Below are 18,303 nucleotides of genomic sequence, written 5' to 3'. Positions count from 1 at the left end.
GCTAGATGGCTTTATTTAAATTGTCATCACTAGGCTTCAGAGTTCATTTGTCTTCACTGAGAAGAAGGAGTCAGTGCACACCTCTTTCAGAGCAATTGTTTCAGACTTTCCTTTCTTCACGATTATCTTTAATAATCTGTTAATGCTTGGAACCTAAAGAGATACTGTTAACTTGGATTATTTTAATTGGTGAATTTCTAAAAATCACTGTATTGGGAAGTTCACCTTCCACTGCAGCTTTCCAAACATTTTGAAGTTGTTATTCTCTCCTGCCTATGTTTATGTGGTCATCAGTGTTCCCTATAATTTTTCCCATGCATGTGCGGAATGAATTTTGTTATGTGCACCAATATGGAGGTGAGGGTGGACCGAAGGGTTTGGAGTGTGGGAGGGGGTTCAGGGATGGGGCAGAGGGATGAGGTGCGGGGGAGTGAGAGCTCAGGCTGGGCGTGCAGGCTCGGGTGGGGCCAGGAATGAGGGGTTTGGGCTGTGGGAGGGGGCTCAGGACTGGGGCAGGGGGTTGGGGTGCAGAGGGGTGAGGGCTCTGGCTGGGGTTGCAGACTCTGGGGTGGGGCCGGGGATGAGGAATTTGGGGTGCAGGCTGCCCTGGGGCTACAGTGGGGAGAGAGGACTGCCACCAGCTCTCTCTCCCCGCAGCAGTACCTGGGCTGGGAGGGAGGGGCACCTCTCCCAGTTGCAACAGCAACAGGGGTGGGGCTGTGGGATAGGCACCTCTCCCCTAGCCGCCGGAATGGGTTGGGGCCGGGGGAGGGGTGCTTCTTCCCTGGCCGCAGCAGATCCTGGCTGGGTTGGGGAAAGGGTGCCTCTCCCCTGGCCATGGCAGGTCTCGGACTGGGGGAGGGGCATCTTTTCCCACTGCAGCCCTGAGCGCCTGTGCGGCGCTTAATAGGCTGCCATGTGGCTGTGCAGTTTAGAGGGAACTTAGCTAGTCATAGAAGCAGTAAAGTGTGCATAGGAATGATAACAACACAGAACATGCACTAGTATTTTCTCCCTGCAACCTGTGTGGATGTGCGTGGGAGTGCTCCCTGTCTGGAGAGTAGAGACATCTCCCTCATCCCACTTCTCAGCTTAGATGCTCGCTATACCGTAGTGGGGGTTGTAATGTGGAACTTTTCCCCCTCTGCCATGGCCATTGATGAGCTCTGCCATTCTCCATCCCAGCAGAGAGGACGGGGAAGTGAAGGGACTACATCCCATCCAGCTATCTGTCTGTTCCATTCCCTCCCCCTACTCGTTGCCCCCTGTTTCTCCCAGGAAACTTGGATTGTATTCTTGGCTCTGGTATAGTCTTGCTATATGGCTTTGTGTAAGTCACTTAGCCTCTCTGTGCCCCAGTTTCCTTATCTGTAAAACGGGGATAGTAATTCTTCCCTTCTTCACAGGCGTGTTGTGAGGCTTCATTCATTAATGTTTGCGAAAAGCCTTACATGAAAGTAATGTAAAGTAGTATTCCTATCAATACTTTCATTTTGGCTTTCAAAAATCTGAAGGCACTCTGCTTATAAATCTTTGTTTATTGCAGTGATAGACAATGGCACAAGTTAAAATGCAGACTGCAGCAAACCTCTCTGGACCTACCCTTCCCCCTCCGGTGCTATCCCCATCAGTAACAAATGCAAGTTCATTGGGTCTGCAGGCCTCAATGAATGGATCCATTTCAGAATCAGTTGCCAGCTGTAACAGTCCAACAGCTGGTCTTGTGGATTCTGCACCTTCTAGCAACTCACCAGGTAAGGAGATGTTTTGCTTAGAATACTTATTTTATTTTGCAAGGGAATCCACTTGATAAGTTTTTAATATAAATGGATGAGGTCCTAAAGAAAATAAAACTAAAGAAACAAATCTCTGTAGAAAAATGTTTTGGTTTCTAATGCTGTTTACAGAATTTAGTTTCTTTAGTTTAATTCTGATTTATGAAAGAGCATTGTTAAGAGATATGGAAGCCCAGAAAAAAACAAACTATTCTGCCACATCCTACGTGAATCTTTTATAATGAAGTTTTAGTACAGCAGGAAGTTATCTAAGTGCATTTTCCTTCCCTAGAACAAAATGTCTTCAGTCTATTTAGCAGAAAATGGCATTTCCTTTATAGCCTAATAACTGCTGTAGTTCTTGTTCTCAATTGGGTAGAAAATACAGTAAAGTGTTACCCCAAAGTAAGTTAACAGGGCAAGTTTGTGTTGGGGATAGATACAAAGATGAAAAAAAGAAATAGCAGGAGGATAAAGACCTTAAAGAAACATATAGTACATAAACAATCTGGGTTTAGGAACACAACAGAATCCGCAAAATTGTTGAAAGAACGAAGTTGGGGAGATACCCACAGAGACACTAGTAATAGCATAGAGGTCTGAAAGAATGTTAGGAAGAATGAGGGGAAACAAGCGTGGGACCACAGGTGTTCATCAGTTGTTTTTCTTCTGTGTTAGTGTTTAGAAATTACACTGAAAGAACAATTAACTCCAATAATGAATACAGAGCAGAATGGAATTTTCAGGGACATGGTATAACATACAAGTTAAAATATATAAACGTCCATTTACACTGTCTTCCTTATTAGAAAGATTTTTTATATTACAAGTAATTGAAATGGTCACAATAAAATACATGTTCTCAAATTAAAAATGTGTAAATAGTATTTAAACATTGTATTATCAAAGTGCAGTTTTGTTGGCATTAACACAATCTCATATTTTTAGCGTATTATGAGGTTTTTTTAGCCAAAGTATTTTTCTTTTTTAAACATACCACTTCTTTTGCAAAGTTTTGCAAAGTTGTGAAGAATACATTTCTCCACAAAAACTTTACAGACTCTTTATTTACAGCTCCTCTCCAAGATAACATGGCAAACCCCAAAGAGAAAACTCCAATGTGTCTGGTAAATGAGTTAGCCCGTTTCAATAGAGTTCAACCCCTGTATAAGCTTCTGAATGAAAGAGGGCCTGCTCATGCCAAGGTAAGGTTACAGTTCCAGGTTATGAGGCATACCTTAAGTTATGAACAGATAACTTGTCAAACACAATCAAGTTTATAGTGTTGGGGTTTTGTTTTGCTTTGTTTTTGTTATGCTTTTTAGGAAGTTCTTCTGTGTCGCTCTTGGAGCCCTGAGAATCTTTTCATCATCGCCTTCTGCCATACTTATCCTCTGACCCTTGAGATCATACTTCTTGGCCTTCATCTTTTTCTCTTAAAGGTCTCTTCGGAGTCCATCAACACCCTTTCTTTATCATTCATGGCCTGGTTCGCTGCTGAGCTGCACAAAGCACTCCTTCCCCTCCAGGACCCTAGCAGTCTGCTTCTGAGAATTGCACATGGATCCCTTTCATGGCAGTGTAGATCCACTGCTAACAGACTGCTGGGCTAGTCTTTTCCCATTTTGTTTTGTGTTATCAGTTTTATTTAGTCTACATAAAGTTGGTTATATGGATAGCAAATCTTCTGATTATATTTGTGTTTTAAAGCACAAAGTATCACAGTATTTTCCTTTAAACCCTGTGTAGCCCACAGTGACAGTGGGTCTTTAAGGCTCACAGTGGTGTTAAAGTACTTAGCGTCCTTGTCTAGTCTCAGATCCTGTTTTGATAGTCAACTGTGATCTGTGAGAACATGTCCGTGGTTTCAGATGGCAGTGGACCTAAAGGAGCATATTTACATGAAAGTTTTCAAATTTCTTCCCTCCTTAGGGCAGACTCACAAGAAAGATGACTAAAAAATTCATCTTGAGGGAGCAAAAATGAAATTTTATATTTGAGAACCTTCTGCATCTTCAGAGCAGAGCAGCTGAGCAAAGTTCTTATTAATAACCTCCAGCCTTCTGCAAGTTGCTTGGCCTCTCCTGAAAAGTTCTGTATGTGCCCTCCTGATGCTGCACCTTGCAATGTAACCAGTGCAAAGTGGGAGTAAAACACTACCGTTCTGGTTTGGCAGTGTATTGCACCCAGTTTGCACTGGGGTAAATGACAGCACAAGGTTCATGACAGCGCAAGGTTCTATCAAAATCAGTGGGAGATGAAAGTATTCCATGCTTACCAAGATGCCCAGGACCTTGCAGGATTGGGCTTTTGGCTCTATTTTTCTCAGGTTACATGCAATGATTCTTTCATTAACCCTTCCACTGCTGGTTCTCCTATTTACTTATGTTACCATTGTTCAGTGACTATGCCATAGAAATCTGGGTTTAGGAACACCCTGTATGTTAGTATGTTAGTGCATACAGGAAGGTTCATTTTGCCTGTACCTTCCCTGAACATTCATCAATAATCAAGGGATTTGTGTTACTTTAGATTTATAATTTCACTTCTGCATGTTGGAAACACAGCAGGATGCAGAATAGTTCACTTTGGTTTTAATGCAGATATGTACGTTTTATCATCTGTGTGAAAATTACTGCCAATGAAATCCCTTCGGCCTCTATTAGATTTCTGACTTTTGTCAGCAGTGCTTTTGTGGGGTTTCCTAATTTGGGTCCTGTCTTAAAATTGTTGGATGCTTCCTATATAGATCAAGGAAACTGAGTTTTAGAAGCTCATCTGAGCAAATAGGCAAGTGTACAACTTTTTCTTGATGCTTAGCTCTGTTCACTGTTACATGTATATTTTATTATAATTATTAATTATGTTTACAGTCCCCGAAAGGGTGCCAGGTGCTTTACAGGACGTATGGTTATAAAAAGGCTAGGTCCCTGCCCAGAAAATCTTAGTCTAATTTAGAAATGATCCAACAAATAACAAAGAAGAGATGAGTGTGAGGAAGAACAAGGGTGACGTTAATAAGATCAGACATAGTTGCAATGCTTTGGCCCACAGAAAACATTTACATAGAAGTTATTATGATATTGTTATAGTAGCTGTTGTGTGTTTATTTCTGTTACTGAACATGGTGCTCTACAACCGGTAAAACATGCTAAACAAAGCAAAATCTCTGTCCAAAAAAACTTACACCGTAAAGGCATAAACTGCTGCTGCTCTCTCCCATGCGACTGCCTGGACACAGTGTGCCAAGGGCTACTTTCCTGTTGCATATATTTTGCACCCTTCTCTAGTGGTTTTCATAAATTTCAGAGACCTCTACTGTAATGCAGGCAGTCTGTATGACATAAATCGGTGCCAGTAAACTCTGTGTTTTCCTTTTCTTCCTATTCTGGTTTTCTTTTTCTGGCAAGTAAGTGTTAACAGCTGTGATCAAATGTAAAGAGGCAAATAACAGTGGTGCTCCACAGAAAGGAGGAACTCACCTGCAGTAAGTTACAGTTGCTAGAGGTTGCCCCTCTAGTGGGTCTGATTAGTATGTGAGTGGAAACTGTGCCCTCTATACACACATTCTTGAGCATAGGCAAGCCAGAGACCCTGCAGGAGCCTGAACTGTGTCTTTGGAGAGTATTGTTCTCAGTTGGGTTGTCAGATTGGCCACCATTTCTGTGTTTCCATGTCAGTGGGTTTTAGGAGATAAACTAATTTAAAAAAAAAGGGTGGGGGGAAACAGATTAGACAGGAGTGCAAAGGAATGGGAGGGAGTTGAGGGACTCAGCATGTTGCAGGATCAGGAAGTAGAAGAAAAAGCTCTTCGTACAGAGGAAAGAGAAGTGGAGTGAAAGGACACAAATCATGGCAAGTGTTGCATTTCTAGGTTTTGCCATAATGTAATTAAGTTAGATATAAGGAATAAAAACGTCCTCCGAAATTATCCAGAATGGATATCAACCATAGCAAAGCGTTGGGCTTCTGGGACCTCCAGTCGCCAAGCCTTTAATTGATTATTTGAGACTTTTTTTTAATGTTTTTGGCCAATTTGATCTCTTTAATTAAATTTCCACCTCTTTCTCATTCTTTGCAGGAGACTTCTATCAGATATGCTAAAACATACTGAGTGAGAAAGTCAGTTCTGTAGCTATGGAAATCAACTGAGCATACTATAATTATTATTATTATTATTTATTATTTATTTATTATCTTGAATTCTTGTATCTTAACACTCTGTGCTAGAGAGAGAGATGAGATGGATATATAGATTAGATAGAAGACCTTTATCAATCATATTTTCATAGAAATGTGAGAATCTGCTTCTTCCACAGAAACATTACATTGATGCATGCTTGTATAATACAAATATTTTAACTCTTGATCCAGAAATAAGATTTCAGTTCTATTGGCAATAATTTATGTAAACAATTTGTTCATTGATTGAATAGCTATTATCTTAAAATAAACATATCAAGGTTTCATGCCTAGGTTAGTACTCTGATATTATCTGTATTTGATAGAATTCAAGTTAATGAAGAATGTTTTTCCTTTTTTTCCCAAGCAGTTGTGAGTATAACTGAGAACTGGTCTACACTGGGGGAGATCAATCTAAGTTATTCAACTTCAGCTACGTGAATAACATAGCTGACGTGGACGTACAACTCTACCCCGATATAACGCTGTCCTCAGGAGCCAAAAAATTCTTACCTCGTTACAGGTGAAACTGCGTTATATCGAACTTGCTTCGATCCACCAGAGTGCGCAGCCATGCCCCGCCCGGAGCACTGCTTTACCGTGTTGTATCCAAATTCGTGTTATATCAGGTCACATTATATCGGGGTAGAGGTGTACTTAGATCTACTCACTGTGGTGAGTCGACTGCTGACGCTCCCCTGTCAACTCCGCCTGCGCCTCTTGCGCCGGTGGAGTACAGGAGTCGACGGGAGAGTGCTTTGGGGGACGATTTATCACGTCTAGACACGATCCAGCGGGGAGTATAGACATATCCTGAGATAAATGAGGCGTTAATTGGTGAACTGTAATACTGGGACCTGGGCTAAAATTTTCAGGGTCATACATGGCCAGATTTTCAAAGCTCAGCTTAAGAGAAAGAGATATGTTCCCAAATTCAATATGCATTTGTACAGGCACGTGCAATATAGAGCTAGTTTTTAAGCAGACAGTTACCCAGTTTGCATGTTCATATGCAAATACTTTGTGGGTGTGGCATGTGCATGCACATTTTGGGCTCACCTTGTTGCACCCAACTCTGAATTTGTGGCTCTTGATCTAGCAAGTTTAACTCACTTTAAAACAAAAATACCCAGAAGGACAGAACAACTAAATAAAACATTTAATTTCACCTTTTAGTCTTGTGTATATATTTCTGTGGCTCTTCAGAACGTATAGCAGTATGTTTGTCAAGGCAAGCTGTAATGTACCATGTGCATGTGAGATTAGAATCTGGATTAATACTTTTTCAAGTACTTGGATGTTTGAAAGAAAATGAATTCATTTGTTTTTCTACCCTCCCTTGTGGAGTGTTACGAGAAAGCTGCATTTTCGATTTAAACTGCATAAATGTAAATGGCACAATTATTATATGCTTATGATAGAGATACTTCCTAATATTTTAAATAATTTTAGGATTTCTTTTTCACACTTTATCATGCTTGGTTATTACTCTGTGATGAATTGTTTGCTCAAGATTGTTCTTTGCTATTGATTTTTAAGTTTTTAGAGTTGAGTCAATAGCCGACTTTGTTAAATCTGAGTTTTTTTTCAGTTCCGAATCTGCATTATAGAGCTCATGTTAAAGAGACAAAATTAATTTAAGACAACACAATTTTTTTATACTTTATACTCTTGAACAGCTCCCTTGGTTGCCAGGGCTTTTGCTTTGTGTGTATGTGCTTTATGTTTTTTGAAGAAAAATTGAGTTAGAAAAAAAATTGTATGACTCTCATTGGGTAAAAATCTTAAGGCCTGATTCTCTACTCTCTTGAAGCTTTATAGTCATTTACACCCATACAAAATGGGTATAAAATTATACTGTTTTCATTTGGTAACCTTTCATACCCACTTCTCACTCGTGTAAGTGACCACACAGATGCAAGACTGAAGAATCAGGCTCTTAAATTTAATTTTTATATCCCTCCAAGAATATCAGGCTGATACACTTTAGTTACTGTGTGATTTATTTTTACATGTTGCCTAGTGACTTCAATGGGACCCTATACATACATCTGAGAGCAGAATTTGGCCCAAAGTATCACAACAAGTAACGAAACGCAGTTCCTCTCCATCTGGGTAGTGTTTCACATATATTGTTCTAACTCACCTTGGTGACAGTCTTGCCATTATTTACCTGTTCTTTATATTTTTGAAGATGTTCACAGTGCAGCTGAATCTTGGAGAGCAGACGTGGGAAGCAGAAGGGAGCAGTATTAAAAAGGCTCAACATGCTGCTGCTAGCAAAGCTTTGAACAAAACAAACCTTCCCAAACCAACTCCCAGACCACCCAAAAATAACATTAATAATAACCCAGGTATGTTGCCTATTCGTTCCCTCCAAATAATGAATCTTCTTGTTTGTCATGGAACAGCAGGTTTAGATGTTTTATAGAGGTTTATAGAGTATTTTAAAGTAGGCATAAGTAGAGCTGGAAGATAAGGTAATATATAATTAAGAACCTTAAAGTGAGTATGCATGGTAATTTTTTTTATCTGCTGTAGCAGAAGCTGCTGAACTGCACGTGAATACATTTACTTCTGCAAGACTCACCTCTGAAGGTAAAGGTACAAGCCAGTTTATGTGGTCAACAGTAACCAAGCACAAAAGTAACAAGATTGAACTGACCATTTTTACATTAGTAAGAATATTGAAGCTGGCAAACTGGCTTTTCAGGGAAAGGGCCAAATTCTACCTGACTTACTTCATATACAATGCCACTGAAGGTGAGAGTAGAAATCAGGGCAGAATTTGGCATGGAAACTTCAGTATATAATTCCCTGCCTAATATATTTTCCTTTGTAGCAACCTAAATTATTTCTTCCAGCTAGTTCTGCATACTTCTATTATTCAGTTAATCAGAAGGACATTTGTGGAGTTATGTGACCTTCATCTGGAGATGTTACTGGCATGTTGCACACTGCATGCAACATATTCTGGTGTACATGAGAAAATAAAATACAGACACAGGAAATGCATCCCTCAGTGCTTATGAATCTCAGTCACATCTCAATGACTTATTCTTGTCTGATAAAAAAGTAATTAATGACATCTAAAAAGATCCCTTTATTTGTTTTACAATTTTTCCTCATTACTTTCTCTCAACCACTTTCTGAAGGATTTACTTTGCACTAAGGCTCTGTCTGACTGAGAAGGGCTGGACAAACCTTTCTCCAGATCCCATCAATAGTGGCCTGAGCCTTGTCTAGAAGGGATTGTTTGTGAATGATGTAGGGTTTTCTTTCCCATCTTCCACTCCCTAAGGGCTGAGAATATTACTCCTATAACTCTTCCAGACCCTGCTGGCTTGGGGCTTGATCCTGTTTCTGCTGAAGTCAATGGGACTTCTGCTGTTTAGTTCAGTGGAAGAAGGTGCAGGACTCTGAGGAAGAAGGGCCTTGGATTTGTCTCTTGGCATGGCAGCATGTTATACAGGTGATAGGAGTTTTGGACTAGCCCTCTTTTTTTATATTTTTAATTGAAAACTATATAACAGAAAAAATAATACAGGGAGTCCTCGATTTTACGACGTTCGACTTACGACAAACGGCACTTACGACGTTTCTAAATTGATACCCTGATTTGACTTACGACAGTTGGTTTCAACTTTATGACGTTCGGTCCTCAGTGGACCGGATTGCGGTTCTGAGTTACGTTTTGACTTACGACACAATTTTCAGGAACTAATAGTGTCGTAAGTCCGAGGACTGCCTGTAATAAGAATTTCCCTTAAAGCTGAAAAATCGATTGAGTATACAGGCATTCATATGACGCTGTCATCTTTCTTTAAGACCTTTTCTTTCAAAGCACAGGTATCTTCTGATCCAGTGACTATTTTTATTGTGTAGCTGAATTCATAGTCCCGTGAAGTCCAATTCTGCAGTTCTTGCAGGCCTTCATTTGAGGAAAAACTCAAAATTGTGGTTAATGGTAGTTTTGCCTGAGTACTGCATAAAACCTGCAGCACTGGCATATAAAACCTGAATAACTGGTTTACTATTATAATAATTATTATTGTTCTGGGTGGGATTAATGCACACATCTGATTATAATTTAAACTCAGTTTGGATTTTTCTTCTCGCAGTAGAAGTGGGACACACTTTGGTTTATAATTTGCCAGTTAGATTTCCCCTGAAGTAAATAACCAGGCAGTTATATTAAACGATTTGACTCTTCTAATGGTTTTGCTTTTTAAATAAGGGATTTTATGATTTTTGCAGCCTCATATTTGACATTTTGGAGAATAATTACACACACAAAGGTAGTTGTTTGTTTACTATTTTGCACTCTTTGGCCAGGAGGTGGCTGTATTAGCACTAAATTTCAATGAATTTAGTCTCCAGTTCATAAGTTATTAAAATGTAAGTTTTTAATTTTAATTTTAGTCAGAGGTTTAACCTCTCATCTCTTGAAACTAAATCATTTAGTTCTGACTTCTATCAAATTGTTATTAAATGACTACAGTAATCTATGCTACTGCTATCTTGTTTCAATAGCTGTAAACTTTTTGTATAAGAGATTTTTGGTTTTCATCATTTTATTTAATGGCATCCAGTGGAAAGAGACGTGATTCTTTTACCTGTACTAATTTCAAAAAGTTTCATAGTATTTTAAAGTCATTCTTGAGATTGTTCAAAGCTGACTAACCAGTCTAATCATAGTAATCTCATTTGGGCAGAGTTGTCTGCCCAAATTCCAAGAGAATACATGTAGATGTCAATTTAAGTGCTCGTTTACGTTAGGTGATTAAAATTGGATCTGTACCCCCATTTTATACTGGAATTTGATGCAACTTTTTAGTCACTGCTTTTTTAGTTTAGTAGGAAAATCAACATCTGTTTTACAGCCTTTCTTACCCCCGCCCCATCCCTTCCCTCACCAACACAGTATGTATGGTTTTAACATGCTTTACTGTTGAAGAGTCTTACATGTGGTCTTATTTTTTACAGGCAGTATAACTCCAACAGTGGAGCTGAATGGTCTGGCTATGAAAAGGGGAGAGCCTGCCATCTACAGGCCACTAGATCCAAAGCCAATCCCAAACTATAGAGCAAATTACAACTTCCGGGGCATGTACAATCAGAGGTTTGTATGTTTTCTGTTATTCGCTATTCCTTCTCCATTGCTTAAACAAATGCTAAGTTTCTTTAAACTTTATAGACTGCTGCAATGTAAAATAAAATAAAATTCTTACCAAAGAGTGGTTGTGTAGTGCAGCTTAGAAACGCTCATAAATTGGTGAGCAATACATGTTTAAAATGACAGATGCCTAAGGATATCAGAGTGCCTAGGGATGAAGGCATGTGTAAAATTTGTTTTGATTATTACTAAATATTGATTGGAATTAGAACTCAGTCTGTACAAGAGAGACATGAGTCAGATTGTTAACGCTCCATAAAGGTGTTGCTTTTCATTGCTGATATTTTAGCTGTTTCAGGATTGCTTTGAAAGCTACAAACTCCCTTTTCTCTTGGAGGAGGGTAAGTTTGGGAGGGATCCATCTAGAAAATTAGCATGCTGTGGAGCTGTCCTCCCGTCTCCAATAGATGTTTACAGCTTTCTTCAAGCACAAGTAATTCAGTTCTTTAATTCACAAATGTTGCTACCTGATAACTTTTGATTAATTAATAAAAATGTTATTCCACATTTTAAAAACCTCCAACCTAATCCGCCCTTGTATGGAGTAATTGCTGCTAATGATAGGAGAGACCTCTAAGCAGCCATTATTTCAGAATAATAGTTTTCCATTTTGAGCTATTCTGTCCACTCTTAAGAGACTTGTAAAAGTTAAATGGGTGGCAGCTTTGTCAAGTGAGTATCCTAATAGTTCCTTGTCTGACAAAGCCTTAACATTTACTAGGAAGTATTGTAGCTTTTCTAAGTATTTTCATGACTGGTCCTTGTTCTGATCTGCTGCAAAGCAGGTGTAACGCGTTTGCAAACTATACTATTTTATCCTGAATTAAATGTAGCTTGGATATAATTTGGTCACCTAAGTGACTTAAGGAGTTAGTGCTTAGAGCTAAACTTAAAGATTTTTTCTGGGGTTGGGCTGGATCTCAGATGCAAAGAGTCCCTGTTCCTCTTTTATCTTCTTTACCGCAAAAGAATTGAATCATACCAACTCTCATTATGAATAAACAGGGTTGAAGGTTTGGTTAACACTCCCGACTTGTCCAAAGGAACTCTCTCTACACTGATACAAAGCACTTGGTTGAGTGTGTTGCCTCTGTCACTCTCTCAGTCACTGCTTGGATACACTGTATTGTAGCATGGCCTGCTTTTACTAAATGGCTGTGTTGGCTGAAATTAGCATTTTTATTAAGAGTTTTGCTCAGTATTTTAGGACTCCTATAATTACTAGAAATATCAATAGAAATTACTTGGCTGACAAAAAAATTATCTAGACTAGGAAAAAAGTTTAATGTAGGGAAAAAAATCTAGAATGTGGAATTGTAAAGTATTCCCTTCTGGTGTAGTGTACTGAAGACCCCTCATGCACAGCCCACAACAATTTTTACTGTTATTACTTTATAAAAAGTGTTGCATAAAGTAGTTTTATTTCTCTACTTAGTAGACTCAGTAAAATGTCTCAGACTTCATTCAGGAAGCATTTATCCTAATTCAAATTTTTTAAATAAATCTGTGATTGACCCCATGATATTTCAAAGAGGGACTTTCTTGCTTTCAGAAAAACACCTTTGCACACACTTTATTTGACTTTGCCATTTAGATATTTTGTTTGTCTTAGGACTTCTCCCCTTGGAGCCCCACGTTCCTTCTTTTGGCACCTGCTGTGAAATCATAATCCTGGATTTGTGATGGCATGCCATTTCTGTAAAATTAACTGTTATGAGCAAATCAGTAATAAACCTTCAGCCTCTGACAATCCTGCAGTCCTTACTTAGGCAAAACTCCTAGTGACTTCAGTGGAAATTTGACCACAGAATTTGACTGTTGCACATAAGAGGAAAAGATGGGCTGTGAAGGGGTAAACCTCTGTTTAAGCACAGTTTTCTTTGGGCTAGATTGATTAAGACTGCGTGCCTGTACAGTGTAAGAACCCTCCATACGTGGGCTACCTGGACCTTGGATGTTCCAGGTGTGTAGGAATAACTAGGGCTACTTGGTTGCTTACTTCTTCCCCAGAGCTGATGGGCAGGGAGAGATGGGAATTAGGTGGAGCCTTTGCTCCACCTCTCCCTCTGCTTACTGGGCAGAGTAGCTGCACCAGCATAGGGGAGAGATGGTTAATAATTTGCTGTGGGTCAGCTGCAAATTACTACACCCACACACCAGAACAAGGAGGAAGCAATATATGTTGTATACAAAACAAACAGTGATGATAACCTTGCATTTATATAGCTCCTTTTATCTGAACGGATTCCAGAGAGCTTTACAAACTTTAACTGAAGGAAAATAAGCTCTTATGCTTTCAGGAATAAGTTTCTTGTTCCTCAGATTAATTTTCTTTCTCACAAACAAATTAACTCTCACAAAGTTCTTGGGGATTTTGCAGCATGAAGTTTACAGTTTACGTTTAAGAAAATGCTCTTTAGGCAACAGAATTAAGATTACTCTATTTCACTCACATTGTTAGCAGACATGAAATCTGCTCAAACACTTGTCTCCTTTGTACATTAAAGATACTTGAAGACCCAATTGTTGTTTTGTGAGTTACCTTGACAAAGGTTGCTCATGGCCAAAAAATTAGCATGCTTCTTTTTATGTCTGGCAAGAAATGTTAATTATGTGTATAAAGAGAATGTGGCTATATGTAAGTGAATTTTTATGAGCACCTCAATGCAGTGTGCTTGTGAGTGCTCTGTGTGAGGTAAAAGTGTGAATGAATTTGAAGATTTGGATCTTATCCTAGGTTCCATTTGTCAACATTGCAAATTTCTCCCCCCATATTATTTGCTACAATTCAGCAGAACTGGCAAACTGTACAGAAAAGACCAAGGGCTGGAATAGCAGGTCAGGACTGAGGAACATTGGCAGAGCTGTATGACGAAACTTCTATACACCTAGTCATGCCATGTCTCTCTCCTGCCAGTGCTATTAATCCTTCACTTTCATGAGCACTCTGTTCATTTACAGACTTAAAAAAAAAATCAAAAACATAATTGTTCAATCAAATGAAAGCTGTGAAAAATAAAACAAGATCTGACTGAGTTCCAGCTACATAAGCTGTCCAGTTTCCCCCATGAGTATGTCTCCGTTTGATTACCTTTTAATATTATAATGTGTTGTCTTCAGTTAGAGTTGAAAAGAATCCTCCTTGAAGTTTAATTGTGTTCCAGTATTTTCAATGACAGGGAGTCTGTAAAATGACAAAAGAGATGTGATATCTTACAAATGCACCCAAACCACATGCTTTTAGTCAAGAAATAAAAGCCACTGGAAACTGAACACCCACTTTTGATGTTGTAATACTGCAAACCCTTGTCAAAGGGATCACAGAGTACACCCCTCCCCCCTTCCTTTGGAAGAATCCCTAAATGATTTGCTTATAACATAAAATTCCTTAACTGTCTCACCACAATACAAGGAGCTTGAAAGCCTTAAAAGAAACCTTTGGAAATTAAAAACACTTGTGAAGTATAGAAACAAAGAAAAAGCAAAACACTGAGCGGATACAAGGATAAAAATGAAAATAATTAAAGCAGCACTAGTTCAGTTATGAAGAATTCCATGTGATGGGACTGCATTATGAGTGTATGTCACACGAGGTGGTGATATCCATGGGATAAATTTCATTTAACATGCACCTTTGACAGATTTGCCTACACTTTGCATTTTCATCTACTTCCCTTGGGACTACTTCCTCCTGTATTTACATCACATACTACAGACTAAGGGGCATATTGTTGCTGCCTCTGTATAGGTACAGTAGATGGAGAAGGGTGCTGGGAGCCTTCCTCCTTGTCCATCTGTCTCCCTCCGCCATCACCACACTCCCCTGCTTCCCTGAATTTATGGACTGCTCCTGGATAATGCCACTTGCAATGCCATCTCTAAAGCAGCAGGGTGGAAGCACAGTCCTGCCTCCCCCACTTGCTAGTAGATTTAATTAGAAAAGATTGTATTGTGTAAAATAAATTAAATCTGCTGTAGCATTAAAATTTTACAGTGTAAGAATGAAAAAATATTCATGTGTCTCACATGATCCTGCAGTTAAAGACTGTATCCTAATGTATACTTAATTTTGACATCGTCAGACTTTTGAATGCTTAGCAGTGCAACCTTAACATTCAATCATCTTAATTTATTCTGTGGAAATTATATAAATGTAAGTAGAGGCAAATAAGGACAGAAGAAGAGTGGTGAAATGCTACAAGGCATGTTTTCAAATGTGGTTGCATTTCAGGAAACTATATAAATCTACCCAGACCCATTGTATCCACAAAAAGCCTATAAAGGAGTATGCAGTGTCACTTAGTTACCCAGTTAGCACACACTGGGTGAAATCCACTCATTTAAGAGGGCCTTCACCAGGCTTTCTGTGTTACATGAGTACCACTTTAACCCTTCAGGAGAATTGATGTGGCTGTGGCGAGGGCTGCTGCATGCCGTGAAGGAGACTCAAATTGAACCCTGAATAGGAGTAATGGATTAGGAGCAGCTCTGTAATAATTCATGAATACTGTATGTTGTCCTAGTCATTGTTTTATGCATGTTGATACTGATTCAACTCACAGGAGACTATCTGGAAAAAAGAGGCAGGAAGGAAAAGAATGGCACAAGATAAGCCACCTTCAGCAAACACTTAAGAGTTGTTAAGGGATAATGGCAGGGCTATTTGCATGATTTTGCCTCCTCTCCAGCCAACCTACAAAATTGGTTTGGACCGGGACAGGAAAAAGCCTATGAATACTAAACAAAGGAACTCTGGAAGAATTAATAAGGGACTTTCTCTCAAGACAGGGAGGGGAATTAGACTGAGATGTGGGCACTCTCCTGGGATGTCTGGACAAAGCTAGGCTTGCTTAAGTCACATCATAGTATGGTATTGCTTTAGGTAAGATAGATATATGTTTCTTGTTTTAAAATTCTTTCTCTTTAATATTTTGTTACTACTGCTAAATGAACAATACTTTTGTTTTAAGAAGGCTGCCTGATCATGATGTCCACCAATCACAAACTCCTGAATGGAAGAACTGCAGGTGCTTGAACAGTCAAACGTGCAGATTAAAACTGGATGGATGCTGTAGCCAGCACCCAGTCTAAGAGTGGGAGAGACTGCTGCAGGAGAAATAAAGGCATGAAGCCTAAGACCTAGGAGATGCACTGAGAGAGGCCATAGAGGGGATAGAGGTACAGCTAGCCTGGCAACCGTGACAGTAGGCCAGTGCAGAATGGAACAGAAGTGCGGGTCACTGGATCTACAAATAGTTCAGTCCTGTGTGAGTGCAAGAGGAAAGTGGTAACTATTCCAACCTACACCAGGAATAGCTATCATGGAGAGTCTCCTGCACAGCCAGTGCATGGGATGGGCATCCCGTTAATTAACCCTAGCTTAGTTCTGCTACTGAATTCCTGTTATTTAGGCTGTATTCACAGAAGGATGAGTCTCACCCACAGTACACACGTATAAGCAAATGCAATTTTTTTGTGACCATACATGTTCACTCATATGTCATGTTGGCCCTGTTAGTGTCATGAATTCTGTGGAAGAGACAACAGTTAATGATAATGATGCCATTGATATTACTGAGTAATTATGTAGGCCTTTTTGTTTACTTATTATTAACATACTGAAAAATGCTTTCTGGACACTTTAATCCTTTTACTGGTCCCTTTAGACAATGACATTTTAATAGGAACTAAGGGTATGTCTACACTACCCACCGGATCGGCGGGCAGCGATCAATTCAGTGGGGGTCGATTTATTGCATCTAGTCTACACGTGATAAATTGACCCCCAAGTGCTCTCCTGTCGACTCCAGTATTCCACTGGCGCAAGAGGCACAGGCGGAGTCGACGGGGGAGCGTCAACAGTCGACTCACTGCAGTGAAGATACCACAGTAAGTAGGTCTAAGTATGTCAACTTCAGCTATGTTATTCACATAGCTGAAGTTGCGTAATTTAGATTGATTTTTTCCCCCTCTCCCCCCTCAGCATAGACCAGGCCTGAGAAAGCTATGTGGGAGTAACTACTAGGGGTTGGATTGTAATAGGTTATACACCTTTAATTATGGAGTTGCTAAGGATTTAGAATGACCACAGGGTGTATGTACCTTTTGAATGGGCCAAGAGAAACTGGATGTGTTGTGGAGGTGATGCCCTTGACTCTCTGGAAAGAGGAGAATTACACTGTTCTCCTAGTATCAGTGCAAGCCAGACCTCAATGTGGTACTGGCTGCATCCTATACAAGAAGACAAGTGGATCTGAGAGGGCTAAAAGTCAAGGGAGGGCATAGTGACCTTAACCATGGAGAGTTAGGAGATAGGTGGTTCAGATTAACAATTCAGTAATGCAGCTAGAAATATTACTTTTAGACCACGAGAGGGCAGTATGAATATATCTATTATCCGTGTATGGATTTCACTGCAGAAGCACTATCCAAAAATCTTTTTTTGCTTCAGTATAAGCTTTTATTACTTATAGTATAATTTCATAATCATCCCATACAGCAGTTGGGTTTTCTACAATGTTTTCTCTTGTAATGGTTTCTTCAATGTTTTTTTTCCCTATTAATGAATGAGATTGTAATGCAATAACTTCAATAACATTTTTCCTCTTTAATGTGAATCTGATGTTGTGGAAGGTGCCAGCTTAACAGCAATGGAAACTAAAGTTTTTTGTTTGTTCACAGAAAAAGTACAGCACAGGCAGCAGTACTATGAGTTTTCACTTCTGTGCCTCAATCCTGACCTGGAAAGACCTCCTTAAAAAAAAATAAGACTGTAATTTAGTCACCACGTCTATTCCAACCTAGTCATTATGCTCCATTCAAATCCCTGACATCTGACATTAATGCCAGTTGTGGAGATTTTTGGTGATGTGGACGTTTGTTCACTTGAAATTGGATTGCAATCCCCAACTCATTTCACATAGGCATTTGGACATTACCAAACGAGACAGGATTCTTACCGGTGATCTAGTAATGAAGGCTTTTATATATTGCATTGCTATTCCCCTGAGTAATCTAGTCTCCTATAATGCAACAATTTAATATAAAATCCAATCACGTTCTGATTTTTAGTGAATTATTTTTTGTTGTTCTTCTGCATACTACATTTTATTCCCCTGGCCTATTTGTTTCCAAATTTGCAGTCATCATATGCCTCCCACACAGATACAT

At 39.4% G+C, this 18,303-nt stretch overlaps 1 protein-coding gene across 13 annotated transcripts in view; it reads left to right on the top strand.

Annotated features, from left to right (window-relative positions):
• Positions 1 to 18,303, top strand: part of STAU2 (staufen double-stranded RNA binding protein 2) — a 213,937-nt gene that overhangs the window by 12,659 nt on the left and 182,975 nt on the right. For 6 of the 13 annotated variants that reach the window (XM_039524266.1, XM_039524268.1, XM_039524267.1 and 3 more), the window contains exons 2-6: positions 1,547 to 1,754; positions 2,850 to 2,980; positions 8,152 to 8,311; positions 8,499 to 8,561; positions 10,944 to 11,079. In XM_039524266.1, coding sequence (XP_039380200.1) covers positions 1,556 to 1,754; positions 2,850 to 2,980; positions 8,152 to 8,311; positions 8,499 to 8,561; positions 10,944 to 11,079 — 689 coding nt within the window. In that variant the 5' untranslated portion in view covers positions 1,547 to 1,555. Of the gene's footprint in view, positions 1 to 1,546; positions 1,755 to 2,849; positions 2,981 to 8,151; positions 8,312 to 8,498; positions 8,562 to 9,307; positions 9,430 to 10,943; positions 11,080 to 18,303 lie in introns of those variants that run through there. The other 7 variants (XM_039524269.1, XM_039524271.1, XM_039524270.1 and 4 more) reach the window with 7 other exon arrangements.

Source organism: Mauremys reevesii, linkage group 2 (genome assembly GCF_016161935.1).
Source record: "Mauremys reevesii isolate NIE-2019 linkage group 2, ASM1616193v1, whole genome shotgun sequence".
NCBI classification, from domain to species: domain Eukaryota; kingdom Metazoa; phylum Chordata; order Testudines; family Geoemydidae; genus Mauremys; species Mauremys reevesii.
The sequence above is the reverse complement of the archived record's forward strand: the minus strand, read 5'-3'. Positions and strand labels throughout refer to the sequence as shown.